This window comes from Canis aureus, chromosome 17, assembly GCF_053574225.1.
Source record: "Canis aureus isolate CA01 chromosome 17, VMU_Caureus_v.1.0, whole genome shotgun sequence".
In the NCBI taxonomy this organism is placed as follows: Eukaryota; Metazoa; Chordata; class Mammalia; order Carnivora; family Canidae; genus Canis; species Canis aureus.
The window spans coordinates 2,565,644-2,591,084 of NC_135627.1; the positions used below are offsets into that span (position 1 = coordinate 2,565,644).

Genomic DNA, 25,441 nt, shown 5'->3' on the forward strand with positions numbered 1-25,441 from the left:
CTGTTATCCTTGGTGGATAACAGTCTTCCTCTGCCTTCTCCAATCAAATTCGCAAAACACCGATTCACCCGAGAAAAAGCAGACGTGGTTCACTTACTGTTGATACTTTAATTTTTCCCATGAGTGTAGGCCTTCTCAGCAAAGAAATGAAGACTAACCTGCCTAACTCTGCAGCTACCTCATTTCAACAGCTGCATTCAGGGTCCCTTATCGGGAAATGAAATGATTATCTGCACACGGACGTTCATATCAGCCTTAGTCCTAGTGGCCAAAAGCGAGAAGGAGCTGGATGTGCTTTGGCAAGGGAATGGACACACAAATCCCAACCCATCCACACCACAGAATAGCAATCAGCAGTAAAGAGAGTTACATTGTCCATACGGGCAACAACCTAGATGAGTCTCCAGGAAATTAACCTGGGTGGAAAAAACCAATCCCAAAAGGTTACATGCTATGGATTTCATTTCTGTAACGTGCTTGAAGTGGCTTGATCATAGCCACTGATGGAGGACAGATCAGCCGTCGCCAGGGGTTCAGAAGGGTTGGGAGGATCGGAGGTGGGGTATCTGTCCAAGGGCAAGGAAGGGAGTATCCTATACTTGACTGTCTCAGCATCACTATCTTGGTTGTGATGTCTCACTGCAGTCTCATATGATGTCACCATTGGGGAAAATTGGGTAAAGAGTGTATAGGATTTTTCTGTATTACTCCTCTCAACTACATGTGAATCCACAACCATCTCAAAATAAAAAGTTTAAGAAAAAAATCATTGTGAGGAGGAGAGCAAACAGGAGATGTACAACCCTTGGTACAATGCCGAGTGCAGAGCTGGGGAGCTCTGGTATAACTCAAAGAGCCCGGGGAAAACTGGACCATTGCTCACCCCACTGGGCCATCTAGTGTCAGCCCACACAGCATCGTGAAGACTCGGGTTCTCTCCATCTCTCCACCCTGCCCTTCTCAATGTGTAGGCTCTGTTCGGGCAAGATGTCCTCAGGCTCCCAAGGCTTCTGCAGCTCTGGGGGTCGCGTACTGGCTGGCCTACACCCACTGGCATCTCTCTCAGAGCAGAGAACCTGTTCTCAGAAGTCTGTCTCACAGCTTAGAGGCCAGGATTACATCACTTACAAAATCATCAAGCAGAATGGAACCGTCCTCTGTAGGTCACCTCCAGACCTGGGGCGAGAGCCAACCTTCCTGACTCAAGTGCAGGATCCCATCTATGCCAACCAGAGAGGAGGAGATGGTTCTCATGTGGTTTCGCAGCACTGCCTTTCTCCGGCTGTTTTCCCAAGTGGTTTTGATTTTGTTCATCCTTTCTGTTGTTTCTTTTTTTTTTTTTTATCAAGTTTTGTTATTTTGATATTTCCTTGTGCTTTATTTAAATAGACTTTGTTGGGGGCACCTGGGTGGCTCAATGGTTGAGTGTCTGCCTTCGGTTCAGGGTGTGATTCTGGGGTCCCAGGATCAAGTTCCACATTGGGCTCCCTGCAAGGAAACTGCTTCTTCTGCTGCCTATGTCTCTGCCTCTGTGTGTGTGTGTGTGTGTGTGTGTCTCATGGATAAATAAATAAAATCTTTTAAAATAAATAAATAAATAATTTTGAAAATATTTTTTATAAATTTATTTTTTATTGGTGTTCAATTTGCCAACATATAGAATAACATCCAGTGCTCATCCCGTCAAGAGCCCACCTCAGTGCCCATCACCCAGTCACCCCCACCCCCCGCCCACCTCCCCTTCCACCACCCCTAGTTCGTTTCCCAGAGTTAGGGGTCTCTCATGTTCTATTTATCCATGAGACACAGAGAGAGAGAGAGGCAGAGACATAGGCAGAGGGAGAAGCAGGCTCCCTGCAGAGAGCCTGATGTGGGACTCAATCCCAGGTCCCCAGTATCACGCCCTGAGCCAAAGGCAGACGCTCAACCACTGAGCCACCCAGGTGTCCCAATAAATAAAATATTTTAAAACAAATAAATGTATTTTATTGTTCCTCTTTCAATTTTTAAAATTAAACTTTTTTTCTTTTTAAAATCAGTGGGCTATGTTAATATAAATATCCAGGTTGTATTGTTGTTGTTTTTTAAAGGTGTTATTTATTTATTCATGAGAGACACAGAGAGAGAGAGGCAGAGACACAGGCAGAGGGAGAAGCAGGCTCCATGCACAGAGCCCGATGCGGGACTCAATCCTGGGACCCCAGGATCACGCCCTGAGCCAAAGGCAGGCGCTAAACCACTGAGCCACCCAGGGATCCCTATCCAGGTTGTATTGAAGCAGGCATTTTTATTGATCGATTATTACATTTTTTTTTCTTAGTAAGCACTGCACCCAGTGTGGGGCTTGGACTGACAACCCTAAAATCAAGAGTTGAACACTTTTTTTTTTTAAGATTGTTTTTTTATTTATTCATAGAGACAGAGAGAGGCAGAGACACAGGCAGAGGGAGAAGCAGGCCCCATACAGGAAGCCGGACGTGGGTCTTGATCCCGGGTCTCCAGGATCACACCCCAGGCTGCAGGCGGCACCAAACCTCTGTGCCACTGGGGCTGCCCCAAGAGTTGAACACTTTACTGACTGAGCCCGCCAGGTGCCCCTAAAAATAAACTCTTATATTAGTTCTGTTTAGTATTTCTTCCTTTTAAATCAAGGCTGGGGAAAGTCTGACTCCCCTCAGGGTCTGGCCCCTGGGGCATCACCCCCCAGGGGACCTCACTCCCTGCTCGCTGACCTTCAGTTCTGTGCTGCTAACTGCTGCTTCCACCAACCTTCCTCCTTAATCTGGGAGGAATTCAGTACAAACATACAGTCACAGGGGTTCTCTAACCTCCATTTGTTGTTTATTTTCAAGCCAATTGTCTTCTTTCTGGAAGGGGTGCTATGAAGGTTTCAGATCTTCTATGGTCGTCGATGCCCATCGTGACCTGCGGGCACATACTTTTTTATGAATCTTCATTTCACATATATTTTATTTAGATGTCCTAAACCCCATGAGAAGAGGAGAGCAGGCACGAGCTTCATCTTGGATGAGAAAATTGAGCACTAAACACAGTAAGAGCCTTCCCGTGGTCACAGATTTAGTGAGAGAGAAAAAAGATTTTGTTTTTAAGATTTTATTTACTTATTCATGAGAGGCCACACAGAGAGAGAGAGAGAGAGAGAGAGAGAGAGAGTCAGAGACTTAGGCAGAGGGAGAAGCAGACTTCCTGCAAAGAGCGGGATGTGGGACTCGATCCAGGATCCTGGGATAATACCCTGAGCCGAAGGCAGATGCTCAACCGCTGAGCTGCCCAGGTGTCCCGAGAATAAAGATTGAAATCCAAACTTGCTTCATTAAAACTCTTCTCCACTGTTTACAGGAATCACCCCTGGGAATAGCATGGAATGGGTTTCAGTTTTACTTTGCCTCCTTATGCAATATTTGATTTAAAAAAATGAGCACGCATTGGTTTTGCAATTTTGTAGAAAACAATGAAAATGGGGCAGAGGTTAGGCAATCCCACTTCCCGGTGTTTGAGGGCTTGCTCCCACAGAATCAAAAGAAATATACACAAGGACGCTCATTCTAACAACGTCCCCAAATAATGCAACACTCACACCCCAGTACCACTAAGGCGGGGGGGTGAGGGTGGGGGTGGGCGCTGCCTCTAAGACTTCCTGCAAACGTATTGGCATGCACTCAGGAAATATCTGGAAAGATCTTTCTAGTACACTAAGTAACACCAGTTTCTTTCTGGGTAATGCAATCTAAAGTATTTTTTATTTTTGCTTCGTTATGTTTTAAATAATGGTTGATGTTTGAAACCGTACCTTGTACTTAAACCAGTTCTGGAAACAATGAAGCCTTATAAAGAGAAGGCTAGTGAGGCATCAGCCTGGAAGGAGCCACGTGGGCCCAGACTCTTCTGGCCCACACCCTCCTCACCCAGGGTCCAGGAGCCCATTGACCCAGGCCTGCGCCCCAGGCTGGAGCCACCAGGCCTGAGGCCATGGTTGTGTGTCCTCAGGCTGCCCTGGTGAAGGGCCACAGGGTGGTGACCTGAAACGACAGAGAAGTTTGTCTGCCCAGGGCTCTGGAGGCTGGAGGTATGAGATCAAGGGGTCTGTAGGGCTCAGCTCCTCAGAGACCCAAGGAGACTCACTTCTTGCCTGTCTGGGCTCTGCTGCGGCTGGCACTCCTTGGCACTCCCTGGCTGGTGACTGACACTCCCCGTCTTCCTCGTTCTCTGTGGGGCATCCAGGGGGCTGGCGGGATGGTGGTGGAAGAACTCAGCTGAGGCAGCACGACGGAGATAAAAGTTTATTGAGGACACTGCAGTGAGCAGTGGGCAGGGCAGCAGGGCAGGCAGCATGGACAGGGCAGTAGGGCACTAGGGCAGCAGGGCAGAGGCCATCCACCCGGAGGGGTGGTGGGGGCTGTAGCTATTGGGGAAGGGAGGAGGTACAGGTACCTGTGTCGGGGTGTATAGAGCCCTTGGTCAGCTGGGGCTTATGGATACTACAAGGTGGGTCCCTAAGGGGCCTGTTTGCACACAGTCCTTCAGCCCGGGGTTGCTGTGGATTCCTCTCATCTCAAATAATCACATCCGCAAAGACCTAAGGGTCCCATTCTGAGGTCCTAGGGGCTAGGACTTCAATATATCTTTTTTGGGGGAACAATTGAACCCATAATAGGCAGCTTAGCTTCACATCCTGAGCCTCATGTCAGGAGGGGCAGGGATGAGAAGCTGACCCCACAGTCCCTCTCCTTCTTCCTCCCACTGGCCCCACTTCCACACACTGCAGGCCTCAGCTTCTCCTCTGGGCAGGTCTAGGACAGCAGCCGCAGTCCTCATGAACTCAAGCCCAGAGCTGACCCAGAGCACACAGCCTCCAAATGCCTATCAGGGGGAAAGCCTTGTGTTGGAACCCTCACTGCAGAGTCCCCTTAAAGAATCTCAGGGGAGAGGCTCCTGGGGGGCTCTGTCACCTAAACGTCCAACTCTTGATTTTGGCTCAGGTCATGATCTCAGGGTCATGAGATCGAGCCCCATGTTGGGCTCTGTGCTGGGCGTCTATGCAGTCTGCTTGAGATTCTCTCTCTCCCTCTCCCTCTGCCCCTTGCCCCCACCTCTCTCTCTCAAATAAATAAATCTTAGAGAAAAAAAAGAATCTTTGTGGAATCCACACTTAAAACCCTCAAAGGATCTGTGCTGAAGTTAGCCCAAGAAAGGTCCTCAGGACTCTGGATGAGGATTCACCCTCTCCATAAACCCGTTACTACCCTCACCAGGAGGGAGACAGGCTGGGCATCACAGTAATGGAGGAGTCTTGGTAGCTGTCAACCATTGCTGCACAGTAGAACCATCTGGGGGTGGGGGTGTGTGATTTTCTAAGATACCACCACCTGTGCAAAGATTTGAATAGCTGCCCAACAGCATGAGCCTTTAGGGAAATGCAAATCTAATCCAGAGTGGGATACCACTACCTACCCATGAAGAGAACTAAAATCACGAAGACCGCCATACTCAGGATTGGCAAGGATGTGAAGAAACTAGAACTCTTGTATCCTGCTCATGGGAACATATTGTGAAACACACACTTTGGAAAGCAGCTTGATATTTTTCTTTAAAGATTTTATTTATTTATTCATGAGAGACACACAGAGAGAGGCAGAGACATAAGCAGAGGGAGAAGCAGGCTTCCCACAGGGAGCCCAATGCGGGACTCGATCCTGGATCCCAGGATCACGCCCTGAGCCCAAGGTAGGCGCTCAACTGCTGAGCCACCCAGGTGTCCCAGCTTGACAGTTTCTTACAAAATTAAACATACCTGCCAGGTGACCCAGATATTTGATTTCTGGGTATTTGCCCAACAGAAATCAAAGCACATGTCTACACTGAGACTTGTGCTTGAATGGTCATGATGGCTTGACTCGTTAACAGCCAAAGAGTGGTGATAACCCAAATTTCCAACACATGAGTGGATAAATAAACTGGTATATCCATGCAGTGGACTGCTACACAGCAATAAGAAAAAGCAATTTATTTATACATACAATAACACAAACAACTTCTGCTGAGTGAGTGGGAGAAGGCAGACAAAATGCATACACAATGCATCATTCTATGTGTATAAAATTTTGGAAACCATACACAGATCTACAGTGATAGAAGATCAGGGATTCCCTGAGGATACAGTGAGTAGGACTAGCAGAAGGGACAGATGACAAAGGGGCACAAGGAGGCTTCTGGGGTGATAGGTTCCTTACCTTGAGTGTTGTGATGGTCCCACAAGTGAACACATTTGTCAAACTTCTCCAGCTCAGCACTTTAAAAATGAACAGTTTGCTGTCTGCCAGTTATACCTTAGTAGAGTTGATAACAACGACAACAAAAGACCTGCTGTCCAAGCCCCAGTCTCCAGAGATTCTGACTTTGTTTTCAGGGGCCAACAGGGTTGGTGCTTTTAAGAAACTACTCCTAAAGTGCAGCTGAGTGCGATCACTGGCCCTTGTCATTTCTGGGGGGGATGCTGGCATGTGAGATAACAGGCTAAGCCTAAGCTCTTTTAACTTCAGTGGCTGAGAGAAAATATGTTTAAACCAACCCAATGAACATCATGTAGGGAAATAGTTAAATTCACCAAGTTGATGGTTGGATCACATGAAATCATCATTTTTAGGTCACCAAAGCTCAGGTGCCTGCAGTTTTATATGGCAACGTTTATTTTCTGTAGTTTCACCTTCATCAAACAGTAGTTGTTCCAAACTATCATAGGAGAGCTGGACCAAGTGCCACTATGATGTCACTAATGACATCACCTCAGAATCTTAGAGCCACAATCTGGCCATTTGAGCATCCTTTCTGAACCACACTTCCTTCTGTATCCCCAGAAAGCCAGTAAATCTTGTATGGTGCAAGGAGATACGATTTCAATTTTCAATTAAATTTCAATTTTAAAGATTTTATTTATTTATTCATGAGAGAGAGAGAGAGAGGCAGAGACACAGGCAGAGGGAGAATCAGGCTCCCTGAGGAGAGTCTAATGTGGGACTCGATCCCAGGACCCCGGGATCACGCCCTGAGCCAAAGGCAGATGCTCAACCATTGAGCCACCCAGGCATCCCTAAAATTTAAATTTTAAAAGTAAACAGGATAAATTTTAAGCTTTCCTTTTGTCCTTTCCATAAACTTCCACCCCATTTGCCCAGATTCAAATGAAATTTTCTCTTTTCAGAAGTAACATATATTTCTATTTTTAAATGATTTTACTTATTTATTCATGAGAGAGACAGAGAGAGAGAGGCAGAGACATAGGCAGAGGGAGAAGCAGGCTCCATGCCGGGAGCCTGACGTGGGACTCCATCTGGGGACTCCAGGATCACGCCCTGAGCCAAAGGCAGACGCTTAACTGCTGAGCCACCCAGGCGTCCTGTAACATATATTTCTTTTCTCTTTTCAGAAGTAACATATATTTATCGTAGAAGATGTGGAAATGGAGGAAGAAAGCAATGAAGCCACGGCAAGCTGATCACGCCTCACTGTGTTCTTTGCCCATATCTGAAAACCTAGGATTAGCTCAGCATTGGTACTTCCTGAAAATTAACTTTGGGTTATAAACAGGTCTTTATGGCTTTGATAAATGATTTGAGACCCACGTTAATACTTATTCAGATGGCTTGAAGTTTAGATTAGCTCCTTAATCATCAAATGGCTCTTTTGGAGCGCCTGGGTGGCTCAGTTGGTTAAGCATCTGCCTTCGGCTCAGGTCGCCAACCTGGGGTCCAAGTATTGAGTCCTGCGTGGGGCTTCCTGCTCAGAGGGGAGTCTGCTTCTCCCTCTCCCTCTGCCTCTCTGCCCACTCACGCTCTCTTGCTCATGCACTCTCTCCCCCAAATAAACAAATAAATAAATATCTTTAAAAAAAAACTAGATGTTTTGTGGAAGTGTTTGTCAAGTGATGCAGTAAAAACCACTGGCTCTAAAGAATAAAAAGTGATTTGAACATAGATCTGAGCATCCTCCCTGGCTCAAATGACAGGGGGAGGAGAGGAGGTAAGTAGGGCTGTCTGGGGGTGGACAGGAAATCTGATGAGCTAATATCTGAAAATATTTCAGAACCACACTGAACAGATGAGTGAACATAAATGATGAAAATCTCAAACCGGAGTTCTAGTGCCACGGTCCCTTTCTTTAAAGAGGAGCCAATCCTGGGGCCTCCTCCTGGCTCTGGTGGGTTACTGCAGAGAGGACACTGCTGTCTTCAGATTCCTGTCTGTCCATATTGCAGACAAAAGCTAGAGGGAACATTTGGGAAATGAAAACACATTTATTCCCCATGGGTAGTCTAAGAAATAGTAAATAATCCTAGTGCGTCCAGGCAGCTATAAGAGAATCCCATGCACTGGTGGCTTCCAGGCCACAGAGGGCATTTCCCATTGTTCTGCAGGCCGGGTGTCACAGGTCAGGGTGCTGGGAGATCCAAGTCCAGGGCGGCTGCCTTCAGTGTCCTCCTATGGAGGAAGGGGCAGGGGATCTCCTGGGGTCTCCTTCCTAAGGGCACTAATCCCCTTTGTGAGGGCTCTATTGCAGGACCCAGTCTCCTCTGAATGTCCCACCTCCTAATGCCATCAGCTTGGGGATTTAGGGTCTCACCGCAGGCATTTTGAAGGACACAGACATCCAGGCCACAGCAAGTACGTATCTTTCATCTTAAAGATGAAACCAAAATTGCACAGTGAAGTGCAGGAATCTTGCCCGTTTCCTGCTGGGAAAGCTGGGCTGTGGCCTTCCTGGAGGGCACAGGGATTGTGTTTGGCAGGACTCAGGGAGCCCAAGCAATGCGCTCTGGCCTCCATCCAGGCCCCCAAGAAGGATACTTCTGGTGAAATTCTAAGCAAGAGCGCTATTGGTCCCAGAGGGACCCACTTGGCCCCACAGAGCTGGTGTGAAGATTATTCGAAACTGAAAACACTTGACACACAGTGGATGCAGAAAGAAGCGTTTTTAGAGCTTCCTTCATCTAATGAAAGCAGCGCTTCAGCCCTAGATGGGAGGGAGACTGGCAACTGGCACCAGGATGAGAAATCACATAAACAAACATCAGCACAGTGGCTACACCTCCCATTTCCCCTAAAAGTTCATGTGTCTCCCCATAGCAGCCTATTCTGCCTCCCACTATTAGATTGGTATATGAACCCCGGTATCTCTCTGTTCAGGGGCCGCTTCATCTGAGCATCCTCACATGGGTGTGAATACACTTGCTCTCTTTTCTCCTGTTCATCTGCCTGTTGTTAGATTTCCAGGCCCACAGCACTGAGGCTGCATTGGTAGAGGGAAAGCGTTCTCTCCGCCATGACACAAATTTCAGCGGGGACAGGGGGGCATTCTGGGGTTGACAACACACTGTACCCTGAAGACAGCTGTCTGCTGCCCCACCTCTGCCCACGTGTGGGATGTTCTGGTCATCTCTTCCCCGTGAGGTCCAACCTTCCTAGTGAGGCAATTCGGGAAATTTACCAGAACCAGAAATCCTCAGATCAGACCAAATGGTTGCTTAAGGATACAGGTTACAGCACTAACATCCTGAGATAAGCATCACGATCTTTTTTTAGCAGCATTACCTTCGTTGTTGCAAATTTATTTTTTGAGATCTTCAGAAATTCCGGAGCCTTTAAGAAGACCTGTTTTTACAAGTCTAGTCATGGCAGGATTCAGGTTTCCTTCCAGAGGGGCCAAACTTCCATTCTAAGGAAATCTAGCTCATATTGCACATACAGGGTTTCAGGGCACAGATAAAGACTTACAGTATACTTAAAGAATATGTGGTGAGTTTATTCCAAAAGCAAACCCACGTGATGAGGTTCAAGTCCTGGGACGGGGGCAAAGAGAAGCATGCCCCGTGAAACCACAGACTTTGAAGAAGGAAGTGGGAAACAGGGTCAAAGCCCACAAATGGGTTGAAAGGCTGAAGTGACTGTTAGGTTGATCCCGGGTGACGTGGGTGAGAGCAGTTGTAGGGTGCGTGGGGGGCAGGCTCCCTGGAGGAAGTGGCACAGCTGGTGCCCGTGAGTGTTATGGAGAATGAAGGAGTGGCAGCTGCCTACGGGAGGAAGCCGCCTGCTCATACACCTGCTCATCATCGCTGCAAATTCCAAAGAATCAGTGAGGAATAAGAGAAGAACTGTATGAGATGAGAAGTGGAATCTTTGAAAGTGGGCATATCCATAAAAGACCTGGAAAAGGAATTTTTTTAAGGCCCATTAAAAATCCCACCCACTGCCTCAGAAGCCCTCACATTCTCTGTCCAGGCTGAAGAGGTTGTAGAAGACTTGTTCACACAATGATTAAAAAACATTCAAAATCCATGCAATCAGTTACTGAAAAATTGAAAGCAATTAGAGTTCCTTGTTCTATCTGCACAGGGAAGTTCACTGTTTCGCAAGAGGAAGTTGAGCTATTAAAGAAAAACCCAAACCCAAAGCATTAGACTAAGGGGAAGATGAAGGAAGAACTGCTTACATTTCAGGGGAGGTGAAAGGACAGAAAACCCCCAAATCCAGACCTTTACAAAGCCTTCTTAGCGGATTGAGTAGTTAAAGTCACAGATCGAGGGCACATGGGTGGCTCAGGGGTTGAGCATCTGTCTTTGGCTCAGGGCATGATCCCTGCAGGGAGCCTGTTTCTCCCTCTGCCTAGGTCTCTGCCCCTCCCTCTGTGTCTCTCATGACTAAATAAATAAAATCTTAAAAAAAAAAAAAAAAAGTCACAGATCGATCACCAAAATCTGAAGGCAAAGTGTGCAGGGAGGACCCCTCTCCTAAGCTGGTGGTGTGTGTGAGACTTCACCGTGGAGACCCTGGGGCCTGGGGCGGGGGGGTGGGGGTGGCCAGGCCTGGCCCGCTGGAGGAGCTTTGCTGGGGACCTTGTGCAAAACAGGCAGCAACACAATGGGCCTCCAACAGCCTCCGAGCTCTGGGTATCTCTGTCCCCATAACTAAACACAGTAGCTAGAAAGGTGCAGTCGAGGCCAAGGGCAGGCCTGGCTGAGTGGGTTTGCGGAGCACACCCTGCTCTGCTTCTGAGCAAAGGAAGGGGATTCCCACGGTGTCCATGAGGCTCTGGGCCTGCTGGGGAGAGGCCAAGGAGGCTGGAGAGGTCAGCCCCGGGGCTGCTGAGAGCAGCGACCCCAGCCTGAGCTGCTCAGACCCACGTGGAGGGCCGGACCCCACCCAGAGATGCTGACTGCATATTCGTGGGGAGTGGGGCCAGGGAATTTAGGGTTTTGGCTAGCCTGGCCCAAGGAAGATGATCCCTGACATGGTTCTCAGAACTGAACAGGGCTGCAGGGAACGGCCAGATGCTGAGGACCCCAAGTCTTAGCAGAAAGCAGGAGAGGCATCTTTGCTTAGGGGGACCCTGGAAAGATCAGGAGTCCAGAGAGGAAAGGGGTGTCCCTGCCAGGGTCAGAGATAGAGGGGAGGTGGCAGGCTAGGGTGGCAGGGGGCCGTGGGAAGCAGAGCGGGGACCTGACTGCCCCAGGGTCCCACAGTAGCACTGCCCCCTCACCCTCCTCTCTTGTCCCTCAAAGCCCTTCAGAGTCCTCCCCACAGACACATGTCCTCTGCGACCGACTTGAGGTCGGTCAGAGGGCCAGGTACAGGCCAAGCTGACCCGTCACACAGAGGAAAGGAAGGTGTCTCATCCCTGCATCTTGACTCCTACCCAATGCTGCCAGCAAGGGATGGGGCAGCCCCCAGCCACGCCCGATGGCTGCCTTAATCTCCGACCTCCAGGACTTCCAAGAAATAAATGTCTGTTGCTTAAGCCAACCAGCAGCCCGAGCAGATGAACACAGCAGGGACCATATGTCAACATCCTTGACCCGAGGAAATCATGGTCTGTTTGGGGGAAAGAAACAAAGACCGGTGTGTCCATCACAAGACAGAGAAGGGTGTCTGAGAGATGCTGGAAGCAGCGTTAGAAAAGAACAGATGGCCCACACATGGGGGGCCCACCTGTGGAATCACCCGCTTTGAATGGAGCTGAGCTTGGGATAGAAAGAATGGATGCTTTGGAAGACACCACCATGGAGGATGCTGTAGGGCTGATCCCAGACCAGCTATGTGATGCATGGGCAGTTCTCGTCCTAAGGTTGCCTGGCATGTGTGTGACTAAGGGCTGGTGCAAGGCAGCCTGGGAGGAAGATGTCCTGATGGAGCAGAAGGCAGGAGCTGTGCCCCCGACCTGTACTGTGTGACACCCCATACTTTTTATTTTGGAAGATTCTCTTTTTACTAGACATCTACCATTTTTGGAGTTCGTATTGACTTTGTTTCCATTCCTACAAAATTCCTTAAATTTGGTTTGAGGTTTTGGGATAGTTTTTATGATAAATAGAAAATGAGCTGAGGGAAGGCATTGATGTCAAATCAAATGAAGGTATGTTTTGAAATCTAAGAAGAAATGGATGTGGCTGATTGTCCATCTACAATAGTAGCCTGTAAGGCAGTAGTGACATCATTGCAGCTTTGGATATTTTGTTTCACTGTTTTTAAGCAGGGAAAGGAGTTTTCAGATGTTCTCACTTAGGTTTCCTTCCCACCCCTTAATCTGTGTTTAGATTTAGGCCGGACAGTCTTTCTGTGAATGTGGTTTGCCCAGCAGCTGTGTAAAAGGTCCCGAGGTGTTGATGCCCTAGTCCTGGAATGACGCAGAGCCAGCCTTCTGGCAGGTGCACCCATGGCAGCGTACCTGGGAATCCAGCCCTGGGTCATCAGCTGATCAGAGAAGGAAGATGATGCAAGGAATTCTAAGAGGAAGAAGAGAAGAAACTGGGGGTGGGGTGGGGTTCTGAAATCGAAAAGTAAAACCGACTGGATAAACACCCACAATTTCCTACCCTCGTTGCGGTGTGGTTGCTGTCTCCAAGGGTCTGATTCATCCTACTGAGCGCTGGTGGTGCTGGCTGAGGGGATGCTGGTTGAATTCAGGGGTCCCCCAATAGGAGGAAATAAGAGAACTGGTGCCTACTGTGTGCCCCTGTTTAGAGGATCGCTTGCCCACAGCTCTGACGGGGCAGAATCATCTACATTAGGTAGATGAGGGCACAGAGGGTACCACCATTAGGAACACTTGCCCACAGTCACTCATTTAAAACCCTGGTGAATCTGGGCTCTAAATCCAGTTCTCTGCAGATCTTTCCATACACTCAGCACTCAATTGAAGGGATCACAGTGGGTATTGAAATGGCTGGAAACTATGCAGGAAAAGTAGGTAGATTTGGTTATATACAAATAAAAAATACTTGCACATTAAAAAAAAAAATCACTGAGGTGCCTCCATAGCTCAGTCTGTTGAGTGTCTGACTCTTCATTTTGGCTCAGGTCCTGATCTCAGAATTGTGCGTTCAAGTCCCATGTGGGGCTCCACACTGAGCAGGGAGTCTGCTTGGGATTCTCTCTCCCTCTCCCTTTGCCCCCTCCCCACTATGCAGGAGTGGACACAATCTCTTTCTTTTTCTTTCTTTCTTTCTTTCTTTCTTTCTTTCTTTCTTTCTTTCTTTCTTTCTTTCTTTCTTTCTTCTTTCTTTCTTCCTTCCTTCCTTCCTTCCTTCCTTCCTTCCTTTCTTTCTTTCTTTCTTTCTTTCTTTCTTTCTTTCTTTCTTTCTTTCTTTCTTTTCTTTCTTTCTTTCTTTCTTTCTTCTTTTCTTTCTTTCCTTTCTTTTTTTTTTAAAGATTTTATTTATTTATTCATGAGAGACACAGAGAAAGAGGCAGAGATATAGGCAGAGGGAGAAGCAGGCTCCTGCTGTGTGGAGCCTGATGCGGGACTTGATACCAGAACCCCGGGATCATGACCTGAGCCAAAGGCAGATGCTCAACCACTAAGACACCCAGGTGCCCCCCACAATCTGTTTCTTAAAAAAATAGGGGTATCTGGGTGGCTCAGTTGGTGAAGCATCTGCCTTTGGCTAAGGTCATAATCTCAGGATCCTGGGATTGAGTCCTGCATGGGGCTCCCTGCTTAGTGGGGAGACTACTCCTCCCTCTGCCACACCCCACCACTCGTATTCTCTCTCTCTCTCAAATAAATAAATAAAATATTTTAAATTTTTTCTTTATTTTTTTAAAGATTTCTTTTTATTTATTTATGATAGACATGGAGAGACAGAGAGAGAGGCAGAGACACAGGCAGAGGGAGAAGCAGGCTCCATGCTGGGAGCCCGATACGGGACTCGATCCCTGGGCTCCAGGATTGCGCCCTGGGCCAAAGGCAGGTGCGAAACCGCTGAGCCACCCAGGGATCCGCTAAATTTTTTCTTTAAATCACCATAAGCAAGGTTGAGTAAACAAATATATACAAGCTTTTGTATGTTATATATCATAGAAATTCATTTACATGTTTTTAATTTACATGTTATATGTTTGAAATTTATTTACATATGGCACAGATATGACTCCCAATTTTTTATTTTAAAGAATGTCAAATCTATAGTAGCACCATAATTCAAAAGTGTTCCAAAAAAATGTTTTTTTGGAACAGGTTTTAACGGGCAATTCACAAAAAATGCGTTAATGACCAGTAGACTTTTTAAATAAAGACTTTGACCTTCCTGATGATCAAATAAACACAGATGGAAAGGAGACCTATTTATACCTACCACATCGGTAAAGAGGGAGCTTTATCACCTGGTGTTGGGAGGGTGTTGGACAGGCAGGGCAAGTATTCAGCATGCGCATTGCACTCTTCTCTTTGGAGTCCCTTGCCGAAGTCACTACTCTCAATGCATCTGTCCACCAAGCCCCAATGAGATTATCATTTAGATTTGGCACATAACTGAAAGCTTATTTGCCACCCAGGAGAAGAGAATACTGAAATTCAGTATTAATGGAAGTATATAACGACATAGTATTTGTGGCTTTGAGGCATTTTGAACAGTATCAGTTGAGTTTGTTCTTGTGAGCGGCAGAAATTGCTGGTTGTCCCCCGTCCCCCATTACCCCTTCTCCCCTTCCTAATTAGAGAATTTTTATCCAGGTGCACAAGGACTCTGAGTAAAGACTACATTTCCCAGCCATCCTTGCAGTTAGGTATGGCCATGTGAATAACTTCTGGTCAATGGGATATAAGCAAAAGTGTCATGTGTCAGCCATTTGACACTCTGGCCCTCCCTCACTCCTGCTGCTTGGAACCTGGGTGTGCTGGCTGGAGCTCCAACCAGAACCAGGAGGGTGGGAGTCACCTCTTGGCTGGCAGAGCTGTGTGCTGGAAGGAGTTCCCGAGGACTTTGAGGCCAGCCTCAGACAGTCTAACTTTTTTTGTGAGAGAAATAAATGTCTCTTTGAAACTCCAGTTATGTGACGCTTTCTATCCTTGTCAGTGAGAACCTGATTCTAACTGGCATAATGTAGATATACTTGACCTGGCAATCCCACCAGTAAGAGATGAGATGAAAGAAATGCTTGCACACATGGGCAAAAACGTCTTCCACCTTAGGATGTGACAGCTCAACCCATCATGCCCACCCTAAGGAGGGGTAGCATCTTCAGTGGCCGTGGTTCATTAAGAGAACACCTTATAGATGTGAGTCCTGTGGTGTGAAAAGCAGAGAAGGAAATCGGTATTTTATGGATGTAAATGTTGGAGTCCTTGCCCAGCTGGCGTGGTGCAGAGAAAGGGACCTCAGGGTTAGACACATCCTTTGCTGCAAGCCAGCCGTGTGACCCTGAGAAACGTGCTTGCTCACACTCGGCTCTGGTTGCCCTCGTAAGGATGCGATGAGCATGAGAGGTTACATACAGAATGAACCTAATACTATTTAGTAGGTGACTAATAGTCATTGCAATTTTTATGTGGGACAAATAGGGGATTTCCACAATATTTATAAATAGCTTGTAAAGTATGTGTGAGAATAAAGTAGGAGTGATGCTCACTTCTACAAAATTTAAAAATAAATTTTAAAGTTCATCTGTATTATTCTATGGCAGTGGTTCTCAACCAAAGGTGACCCTGCCCCTAGGGGATAGAGGGCAAGATGTGAACACATTATTGGTTGTCACAATGGAAGGCGTGTTACTCCTACCCAGTAGTTAGAGTTCAGAGTGCTGCTGAACATCACAGGACGTCACCACCACCACCACAGAGAGCTATCTGAGTACAGTGCCCGTCGCTGTGCTGAGTTGGGCAGCCCTGCTCTAGAGAGGACTGCTGTCACTCTAGGGCTAATAAGGATGCATGTGGCATCCCATCTTTCCAGATGCTTGTCTTCGGCTCTTCTCTCTATCCTTCCCTCCCTTTCCTCTTTTCCCTCATCCCCCCTCCTGCCCTCCAATTTTTAAAAAAGATTTTATTTATTTATTCATGAGAGACACAGAGGAAGAGAGGCAGAAACATAGGCAGAGGGAGAAGGAGGCTCCATGCAGGAAGCCCAATGTGGGACTCTATCCCAGGACACCAGGATCACACCCTGAGTCAAAGGCAGACACCTAACCACTGAGCTACCCAGGCATCCCCTGTCCCTCAATTTTATTCCCCATCCAATCCACAGCAAGTCCTGTTGGTTCTACCTCAGACTGTACAACTTTGAACATTCCTCTGTTATCACCCTAATCCCAACCAGTCTTGTCTCTCCCTGAGGTCTCTGCATCTGCCATGGCCACCTCAACACAGCAGGCAGGTGACCCTGTGTAGGACAGATCCTGTCTCTCCTCTGCTCAGAATCCTCTGGTATCCTTTTATCTCATTCAGAGTATGAGCCACAGCCCTTAAGATGACCTCTAGGCTCTGCCGCACCTAAACTCCCCCTCACAGACCTAATGTCTAACTCACCTTCTCTCTGCCGCTCTAGCGGCTCTGACCTCCTACGGTCCACCAGGTGGGCTTCTGCATCAGGGCCTTTGCTCTCACTCCCCTCTATGTGAACCCTTCTTCCTACAGATAAATGCACGTTCAACCCCTTACCTCTTAAGGCTTACGAAAACTTAATCTTGAAGATATCCTGTATAAGATGGAACCCCCTACATCCACCATCAGGCCTCATTCTCTATGTTCCATCCTTGTTTTATTTTTCTCCATCTAATATTTAATCATTGTCCAATGATTACACTATATAATTTGCTTATTTATTTTGTTGGCTATCTTTCTCATTGCTCTACTCCTAGGTCGGGGCTTCGTGCTTACTACTGCAATTCCTACCCACTGAATGGATGTATGATAGAGGCAGGGCCAGGTTTAGTCATTTTGCTTTCCATTGCTTTTTAAAAAGGAGGAAAGCACTTTAAGAGATAAAACTGTTCCTCAACGATGTGATGGGGGAAACAAAAGTGGAAGGAAATGTAGATAAAATTAAATGTCCATATAACCTGCAGTCCATTGACAAGTACTTGAGGCAGGGAGAGTATAAGACTCCTCCAGGGAGCTCCCAACTGTCTTCATGTGAATGCCTTGCAAGAGGGGAAAACCGTCTTAGCTTGACAACAGCAGGGCCTCCTATATCCTGTGAGTCTTCTTTAGCGTACGAAAGTCCTTTTGGAACTTCCCTTATCTTTACTTCTCCCAACCCCAAAGTATTTAAAAGTCCCCCCTCACAATCCCAGAGCAGCAGCAGGTCTTCTTGCCCATGAGACTTTTCCCTGTGCTTTGGTAAAACCACCATCTTGCACCAAAGACACATCAAGAATTCTTTCTTGGCTGTTGGCCCCAGACCTCACCACCAGCAGCACCCCTCCAAGAACTACATCAAAGGTACCTAGAAACACTCCCAAGTTTCTCTGCAAAATCCAATGAAAGCAACCACATTTTCTTATTTCTTGGATTTTCACTGTAGACAGGCCCAGAGTTGCTTAGTTGACATCTCTTTTTAAAGGAAACTACATATTTTTCTTGGCCTTGGGAATGTTTCATCTAGCAATCGGAAAAAGGATCAGCCTGTTAGGCTTGTGGTTTAAATCCAGGCAGAGTAAACATCATCCTTGGCAGGTGAGTAGCCCCTTACACAGACACACCCAACATCTGCCTCCTTCCTCCGTATGGCCTCCCAAATAGGAATAGGCAGTCTTAAGGCATTTTTTAGGAGTAGTTGAAATTTGATATGGAGACTTTTTCTTGGTTGAATTTTGTCTTTTGAAGTGCTGGACAATTTAAATTCTTTCACAAACTCACTGAGTGAATGCTATGTGCCAGGCACTGGGTGAGGTGCTGGGACAGTCCCTCCCCTGCAAACCTGCTCTGAGAGCCACAGTTTTTCCAGGGGAAACAACATTCGGTTAACAAAATGTCTTCAAATACACATTAATTGAGCACAGACCATGTCCCAGTTGGAGGGGGACACCAGACAACAAAACCCGAGGACCCTCATGGGCTTATAGCCCCATGTTTAGTGAATGATGAAGAGCTTCTTTAGAGCTGACTTTGAAGGCCTGTGGAGCTGGGTGGGAAACAAAACTCCTTTAAAACATGCTCCCTGTCCCTAGGGAATTTTAAAATTACTATTGGAGTTAAGAATGAAATGATACTGAATATAACGAGCTGGTTAGGAAGCGCCGGGGGTTTAACTGCATGGAAGGACTGGGAGGGTTGGGGACATCCAGAGAAAGGAGTGTGACAGGACTCACTGGAGGGGGGCCCAGAAGGGGCCCTGCCCACACTGATGGGGACTGGCGGGCTGCCCAGGTGAGGCAAACCCAGAGGGTGTGGATAGCGGGTCACCATGTGTTTGTAGGACACAGCTCTGGTCTCACCAGGATGGTGAACTCAACTAACTCAAAGCTTGCTTTCTTTCTTTCTTTCTTTCTTTCTTTCTTTCTCTCTCTCTCTTTCTTTCTTTCTTTCTTTTTTTCTTTCTTCTTTCTTCACGAAAGCTGGGGAGGGACAGAGTGAGAGGGAGAGAGGAAGTCTTAAGTAGGTTCCATGCCCAGTGCAGAGCCAGACCTGGGGCTTGATCCCACGACCCTGAGATCATGACCTGAGCCAAAATCAAGAGTTGGACATCTACCCAACCGAGCCACCCAGGCACCCCTGACTCAAAGCTTTTTTTTTTTTTTTTTTTTAGCAACTATTGTGTGAAAGATATGCTTCACCAGTCCCACTGGTGAGCAGCACACAAAAAAATCCCTTCCTTATACTGTGGAAATCTTGGGGTCTGGAGCTGAGGGTTAAGAAGGAATCTTTGAGATGCCTTGGGTGCAAAAAGGTGGTTTTATTATAGCATGGTGACAGGACCTGTGGACAGAATGAGCTGCGGTGGAGTCGTGAGGATCAGCTGATTATATACTTCGGAACTGGGAGAGGTAGAGACAAAGAAGTTTCCAAAATGATTTTCATATGCTAAAGAAGACTCAGAATCCTGGAAGCCAGGCTATCATCAAACCAAGGTTGTGGGGATCCCTGGGTGGTTCAGCGGTTCAGTGCCTGCCTTTGGCCCAGGGCGTGATCCTGGAGTCCGGGATTGAGTCTGGGGATCAAGTCTGGGGATCAAGTCCCACATCAGGCTCCCTGCATGGAGCCTGCTTCTCCCTCTGCCTGTGTCTCTGCCTCTCTCTCTCTCTCTCTCTCTCTCTCTCTCTGTGTCTCTGATGAATAAATAAATAAAATCTTTTTTTTTTTTAAATAAATAAAATCTTTAAAGGGCAACCCAGGTGGCTCAGCGGTTTAGCGCCACCTTTGGCCCAGGGTTTGATCCTGGAGACCCAGGATCGAGTCCCATGTTGGGCTCCCTGCTTGGAGCCTGCTTCTCCCTCTGCCTGTGTCTCACTTCTTTTTCTGTCTCTGTGTCTCTCATGAATAAATAAATAAAATCTTAAAAAAAAAAAAAACCAAGGTTGTTTTTCTTTCAAGCGAGGCATTCACATGGAGAGTGGGAGTTCCTGGAGGAAGGTTCTACTCTGCCTTCCTCAAGTTTGTCAATGGGCTGCAGGTTATAAGGAGGTTTAATTTTATCTATACTTCCTTCTGCCTTTATTCTGCAGGCCTCTTACAGAGCTCACATTCTGGAGAGGGAGGCTGCCGTTAGATGGGTGAATAAGCAATACGATTTTAGATAGAGATAAGCAAACAGAGCAGGATAAGGCAGCAGAGGGGAACGGGTAGCAGAACTCTCCTCAAAGCTGTGGGCAGCGAGTGGGGGCACATGAAGTGCATAGTTTAGACTTGTGGAGAGGGGAGCATGCAGGTCCCTGGACAGCGAAAGCTGGAATTAGGAAAGGTGGGTCTGGCGGTGACCTCCCCATCCTGAGACTCACAGGGAGGGAGATGCTCTCACACCTCTGCCCTCCTGTTCTCACAGCACCTAAGTGGGCCAGGTCCCATCCATTCCCCTTTTGCAGAGACCCGCCAGCACACACTGTGATCTCAGCACACCACCTGCCAGAATTAAAGCTAGAGCACCGAGTTCTGCCTCAGCATTTTCCCTAAAATACTAAATCCCACGCGCTGCACAATTGAGAAGCATTTCAAGGTTTACTCAAAAAAGGAAGGAGGAAAGCTTTTGCTAGTAGTAGGCAAATTTTCACTCCTTTTTTTTTTAAGATTTTATTTATTTAATCATAAGAGACACAGAGAGAGAGAGAGAGAGAGAGAGAGAGAGAGAGGCAGAGGGAGAAGCAGGCTCCATGCAGGGAGCCCGACGCGGGACTCGATCCCGGGTCTCCAGGATCACGCCCTGGGCTGAAGGCGGCGCTAAACCCTGAGCCACCCGGGCTGCCCTCACTCCAAAGTTTTACAGGGTCACCGCCGTCCACCTTTCAGATGTAAAACAGCCGAAGGATTTCCTGCAGAAGTGAAGAACACAAAACAAAAGCGACACTGTCAGCTCCCGCGCCCCCGCCGCAGCCTCCCCGCCTTCCCAGTCTCTGCTCGTGGCCCGCGAGGAAAGGTTTGCACGGACGCTCCTCGAAGGTCACTTCTCACAACGGCCTCGGCTGGGGGCTACCTTAGTGCACCCGCAGGTAAGGGGCTGGCGGGCCTCCTGTGCACCGGGGGCGGGGCGTGGGCGGGGCGTGGGCGTGGCCGGGTGCCGGGGGCGGGGCAGAGGCGTGGCCTGGGGCGGGGAGTGGGCGGGGCCGGGCGCCGGGGGCGGGGCCTGTGCACCGGGGCGGGGCGTGGGCGGGCCTGTGGGCGGGGCGTGGGCGGGGCCGGGCGCCGGGGGCGGGGCCTGGGGGCTGGGGCGTGGCAGAGGCGTGGCCTGGGCGGGGTGGGCGTGGCCTGGGCGGGGCGTGGGCGGGGCCTGGGCGTGGCCTGGGCGCCCGGGACGGGTGCTGGTCGCCACTTTCCGGACGCCCCGCGTGGGCGCTGGGCTGGGTTTCGCGCCGGTGCCCGGCTCCGAGACGCGCTTCCTCTTCCTCGCTCCCAGGCGTGCGAGCCGGAGGGTTCGTGCGGGTCCCCGCAAGTGCGGGGTGGCTGCGGGCGCGGGCGGGTCTCGGCGAATCCGGGTCCGAGCGCCCCGGCCCTGGGGGCACCTGCCCGCGGGGCGCGGGGAGCACGAGGGGGCCTTCCCGCGGGAAGATGAGGAAGCCCGACGGGAAGATCGTGCTCCTGGGGGACATGAACGTGGGCAAGACGTCGCTGCTGCAGAGGTACATGGAGCGGCGTTTCCCGGACACCGTCAGCACGGTGGGCGGCGCTTTCTACCTGAAGCAGTGGCGCTCCTACAACATCTCCATCTGGGACACGGCAGGTGAGGGTGGGCACAGCCCGGGCCCCGTCCTGAGGCCCTGCAGACGAAGCATCTCCGGACTCAGGGTGCCCCGGGCAGGTCCTGCTGCACAGGGTTCCGCCTTCGCGCTGCGGGACCCTATCTCGGGGGTCGGGCCTCGTGGCTCTGCCAGGCCCCTTGGCCCCTTACGGTCTCTGCTTGGTCGGCTGCCCTTTGCTGGTTGGGAAACCGTTCAGCCACCGGATGGGTCTCCGGGACCATACAGGTGACACTTGGAAAGCACCCCTGGCTCCTAAGAGAGAAGCTCCTGGTGTCTTGTGCAGCCTGCGGTGGCTTTGCTCCGGGCCCCACGGTCCTGTGCTGAGCCTGCTCATGGGACCCTACCCCCCCCCCCCCCGCCCGCCCCCCTCCTCCAATGGACGTGATCTCATTTGATATCCGCACCAACCTGGAGGGGGAGCCAAGCTCGGATAATTACCCCTTCTCTACCGAAGAGGAAGTTGGATGCAGAGCGTTCCCTGAGGGTGTAGTCTGGAGAGCTGGTAGGGAGCTCTGGCCTCTCTCCTCTCCTTCCTGGGCAGGTCTGCATTTCCCACTTCACTCATCACCTGCTTGGGCTCAGCTCCTATCTGTGTTGGACTTTGAAGTGGTTCTTTGTAGAAACATGTTTAAGGGGGCGCCTGGGTGGCTCAGGTGGTTAAGCATCTGCCTTTGGCTCAGGTCATGATCCCAGGATCCTGGGATCAAGCCCCGCATCAGCTCCCTGCTCAGAGGGGAGTCTGCTTCTCCCTCTCCCTCTGCCCATCCCCCCCCCACCTTGTTCATGCTTGCTCTGTCACTCTCTCAAATAAATAAATAAAATCTTTAAAAAAAAAAAAAAAGAAACATGTTTAAGATACTAACGAATTATTTTTAGTACATGCAGTATTTGTGAGTTTTCCAAAGGACAGATCAGAGGATCTTGAGTCAGGCTTTCAGTTTGTTAACTCTGCAAAAGTACACCGGCAACGGCAGTGCTATCGTAGAATTTACTTCCTTCTCCATGAACAGGAATAAGACGCTTGTAGTAAAGACATTGTGCATCGTATGGCACGTTTTCAATGAGCATGACTTTCAGAAGCCTGAAACTTGAAGGTCTGACTTTTTTTTTTTTTTAGGCCAGCACTTTGAGAAATGACCTGTATACCCGAAGGCCCTGTCTGGAAATTTTAAATTCCCAACTTGGGCACACCGGTCTGCTAAGTAAACAGAATTAGAACTAGTCCTGCTCATTTTCATTTTATTTTTAAAAATATTTTATTTATTTATTTGAGAGAGAGTGAAAGAGCCAGAGAGTGAGACAGCTCTTGAGAGCAAGCACAGAGGTAGAGGGAGAAGCAGACTCCCCACTGAGCAGGGAGCCCAACATGGGGGTTGATCACTGGACCCTGAGATCATGACCTGAGCTGAAGGCAGACTCTTTACTGACTGAGCCCCCCAGGGCCCCTAGTTCTCTGTTTATTTTTATTTTAAAGGTTTTATTTATTTATTCATGAGAGATACAGAGAGAGAGAAGCAGAGACACAGGCAGAAGGAGAAGCAGGCTCCATGCAGGGAACCTGACGCGGGACTCGATCCCAGGTCTCCAGGACCACACCCTGGGCTGAAGGGGGCTCTACACCACTGAGCCACCTGGGCTGCCCTAGTTCTCTGTTTAAAATGGAGTTAATGAAGTTCACGATGCACATCTATCCTCCCCCTCCATCCTGCTTTCTTTGTGGCTGTCTTATTACGGTGGTTGATGTCAGCAATCATGCTATGAGAACAGCGTCTCCCAGGTACAAATGTACCCATCCCTGCTCTTTTCTTTGGGGAGTGAGGTTCCCAGATCCTTTCCTTAAGCTGAATTTCTAGCACTAAACATTTGGTGGGGAGGGGACACAGGCTCTAGAAGTCAAATCAAATTGAAGTGACTAGGCTGCCTGTTTAGTCCAGGGTTGACTCTTTTGATCCTTTGGTAGACCAGCTGGGCTTCACTGCTATCCTTGGTTTACAAGGGGATGATGCAGGATTGGTGTTGGGGTCCCACACGGAGAGACCCTGTAGCGGCTGCCCGCGGAGGCTGACCTTCACCATGGGATGTGGTGTTTCTGGAATAGGAGTTGACCTTTGGTGTCCGGGCAGGTGTCTCCGGCATCAAGAGTGTGAAGTAGCAAAGTAATTTTGACTGGCCACTTTCTTCAGTGACAAGGGCATGATGCAGCTGGAATCTTGATCACCAGAGTGTTTTGTAATACGGCAGATGACATGTCCTAGACATCTTGCCAGGCTCCCGAGTGGGCTGGGGGCGGGGGCGGGGGTAGCGACTCATTTCCTGTCTGCTGCCTTCTTGTTCCTGGAACCCTTCATGTGAGTTGGGTCAGGCTGCCCGGGCTGCGGGGGAGGCCAGGGCAGTGTCTCCACATTGCTGACCTGTGGACACAAGTGCAGGGTGACTGTGGCTTGGAGTTAGCAGGGACATAGGCCATCACTGTGCCTGGCATCCCGGTAACTGTGGGGTTATGGGCAACTTGGAAGTATGAGTAGATACCCAGACAGCTATGAATAGACACCTTTCCTTCATTTTTGTTGGAAATTCAGGAGTTTAGCTTTGGAGGGGATTTTTCTTCCCATTCCACAGACATTGTTTTTTAAGCTGTGTTCATTTTACTCTTCGTAACCAAGGCAGGGGATGAGGACCTGCTGGAGGATTGTTGTTAGTGCTGCCCTTGGTCACAGGAGGTGGGTGGGTGGGAGCGTGGGGGTGTGCAGGGTGCCCAGATATTCCGTAATGAAGATGAAAGTGGGGCTCTGAGAGCCTCACTCTTGTTTTTTCCAATGAAGGAGTCCTGGCTCTTTGCAGCTGGCGAGGGGAGGAGAGGTTTGCTAGGCTGGTTAATAGGTGTCTTATTCAGTGACCCAAGGGGCCCTCCGAGGGAGGTAAGATCACTTCCACGTTAGGGACGGGGCAGTGGAGGCTGGCAGAAGCGAGGAGGGAGTCAGACTTTGGTCTGTGCAGGTGCAGTGTGGTCTGTTCATCGTGCCTTCTTCACTCCGACCTTTGCCTAGTCGGGCACACAGGTGTGGGGCATTCACCATGAAGGTTTGGTAGGTCCTGGAAGCAAAAGGCAGTTGCCCAGAGACGAGATGGGGCCCCAGGAGAATCCGCCACCACCCTCCTGTGTCATTGCTTTGGTTGGTCCGAACCGCCCGAAAAGATGTGGCCCATCATTCAGCAGAGTGAACCCAGCCCATCCTACGTGCCACCCCGTGGGCTTTTGACTTCAGGGGAGGGGGAGAGGCAGCAAGGAAAGAAGTGGCACCATTTCACACCTGAGCATTGTTTTGAAGAAAATACAGCAAGAGGATGAGGAAGTGACTGGTGTGCCCAAGGAAACTCCATCACTAGAGCCCTGGGAGGCTAGCTGCCCCCTCATTATTCCTCTTCTGTCGAGGCTGCAGCTCCCGGAGGGTGTGGCCCTATGGCTGTCTCCTGCATCCCCTGTACCTGTCCCTCGAAGACGGCTTTGGGACACTAAGTCTCCTTACCTCCAGTCACACATTCCCTGTTTCCTGCTGAGCTCACTCTGGCACCCTAAGTCCGTTTTTCCACTTAAACCCTTCCCGCCAGCTTAGGCGTCCTCTAAAGACAGTACAGGTGTTCTCTTCTATGCTCCCTATTCCCTCCTGAGCCCTCCCTGGCAGGGCTGTTAGAACCCATGTTTCTAGGGGCGCCTGGATGACTCGGTGGTTGAGCATCTGCCTTCAACGCAGGTCGCAGGTCGTGAT

At 49.1% G+C, this 25,441-nt stretch overlaps 1 protein-coding gene and 1 long non-coding RNA gene across 3 annotated transcripts in view; one reads left to right on the top strand and one right to left on the bottom strand.

Moving 5' to 3' along the window:
• Positions 1 to 2,433: 2,433 nt before the first annotated feature.
• On the bottom strand, positions 2,434 to 6,778 carry LOC144287704 (uncharacterized). Of its 2 annotated transcripts, XR_013355451.1 has the most exons (6): positions 6,252 to 6,778; positions 4,144 to 4,274; positions 3,812 to 4,040; positions 3,256 to 3,369; positions 2,829 to 2,925; positions 2,434 to 2,597 (listed from the first exon to the last, which is right to left on the bottom strand). It is a non-coding gene; the product is annotated as an uncharacterized LOC144287704 (long non-coding RNA). The 2 variants fall into 2 exon arrangements; XR_013355450.1 differs by lacking the exons at positions 2,434 to 2,597; positions 2,829 to 2,925 and having other exon boundaries at positions 3,099 to 3,369; positions 6,252 to 6,774.
• Positions 6,779 to 21,239: 14,461 nt separating this feature from the next.
• Positions 21,240 to 25,441, top strand: part of RAB20 (RAB20, member RAS oncogene family) — a 29,678-nt gene continuing 25,476 nt past the window's right edge. The window contains exon 1 of the mRNA XM_077854959.1: positions 21,240 to 21,655. Within this exon, the coding sequence (XP_077711085.1) occupies positions 21,484 to 21,655 (172 nt within the window). The 5' untranslated portion in view covers positions 21,240 to 21,483. The remainder of the gene's footprint in view (positions 21,656 to 25,441) is intronic.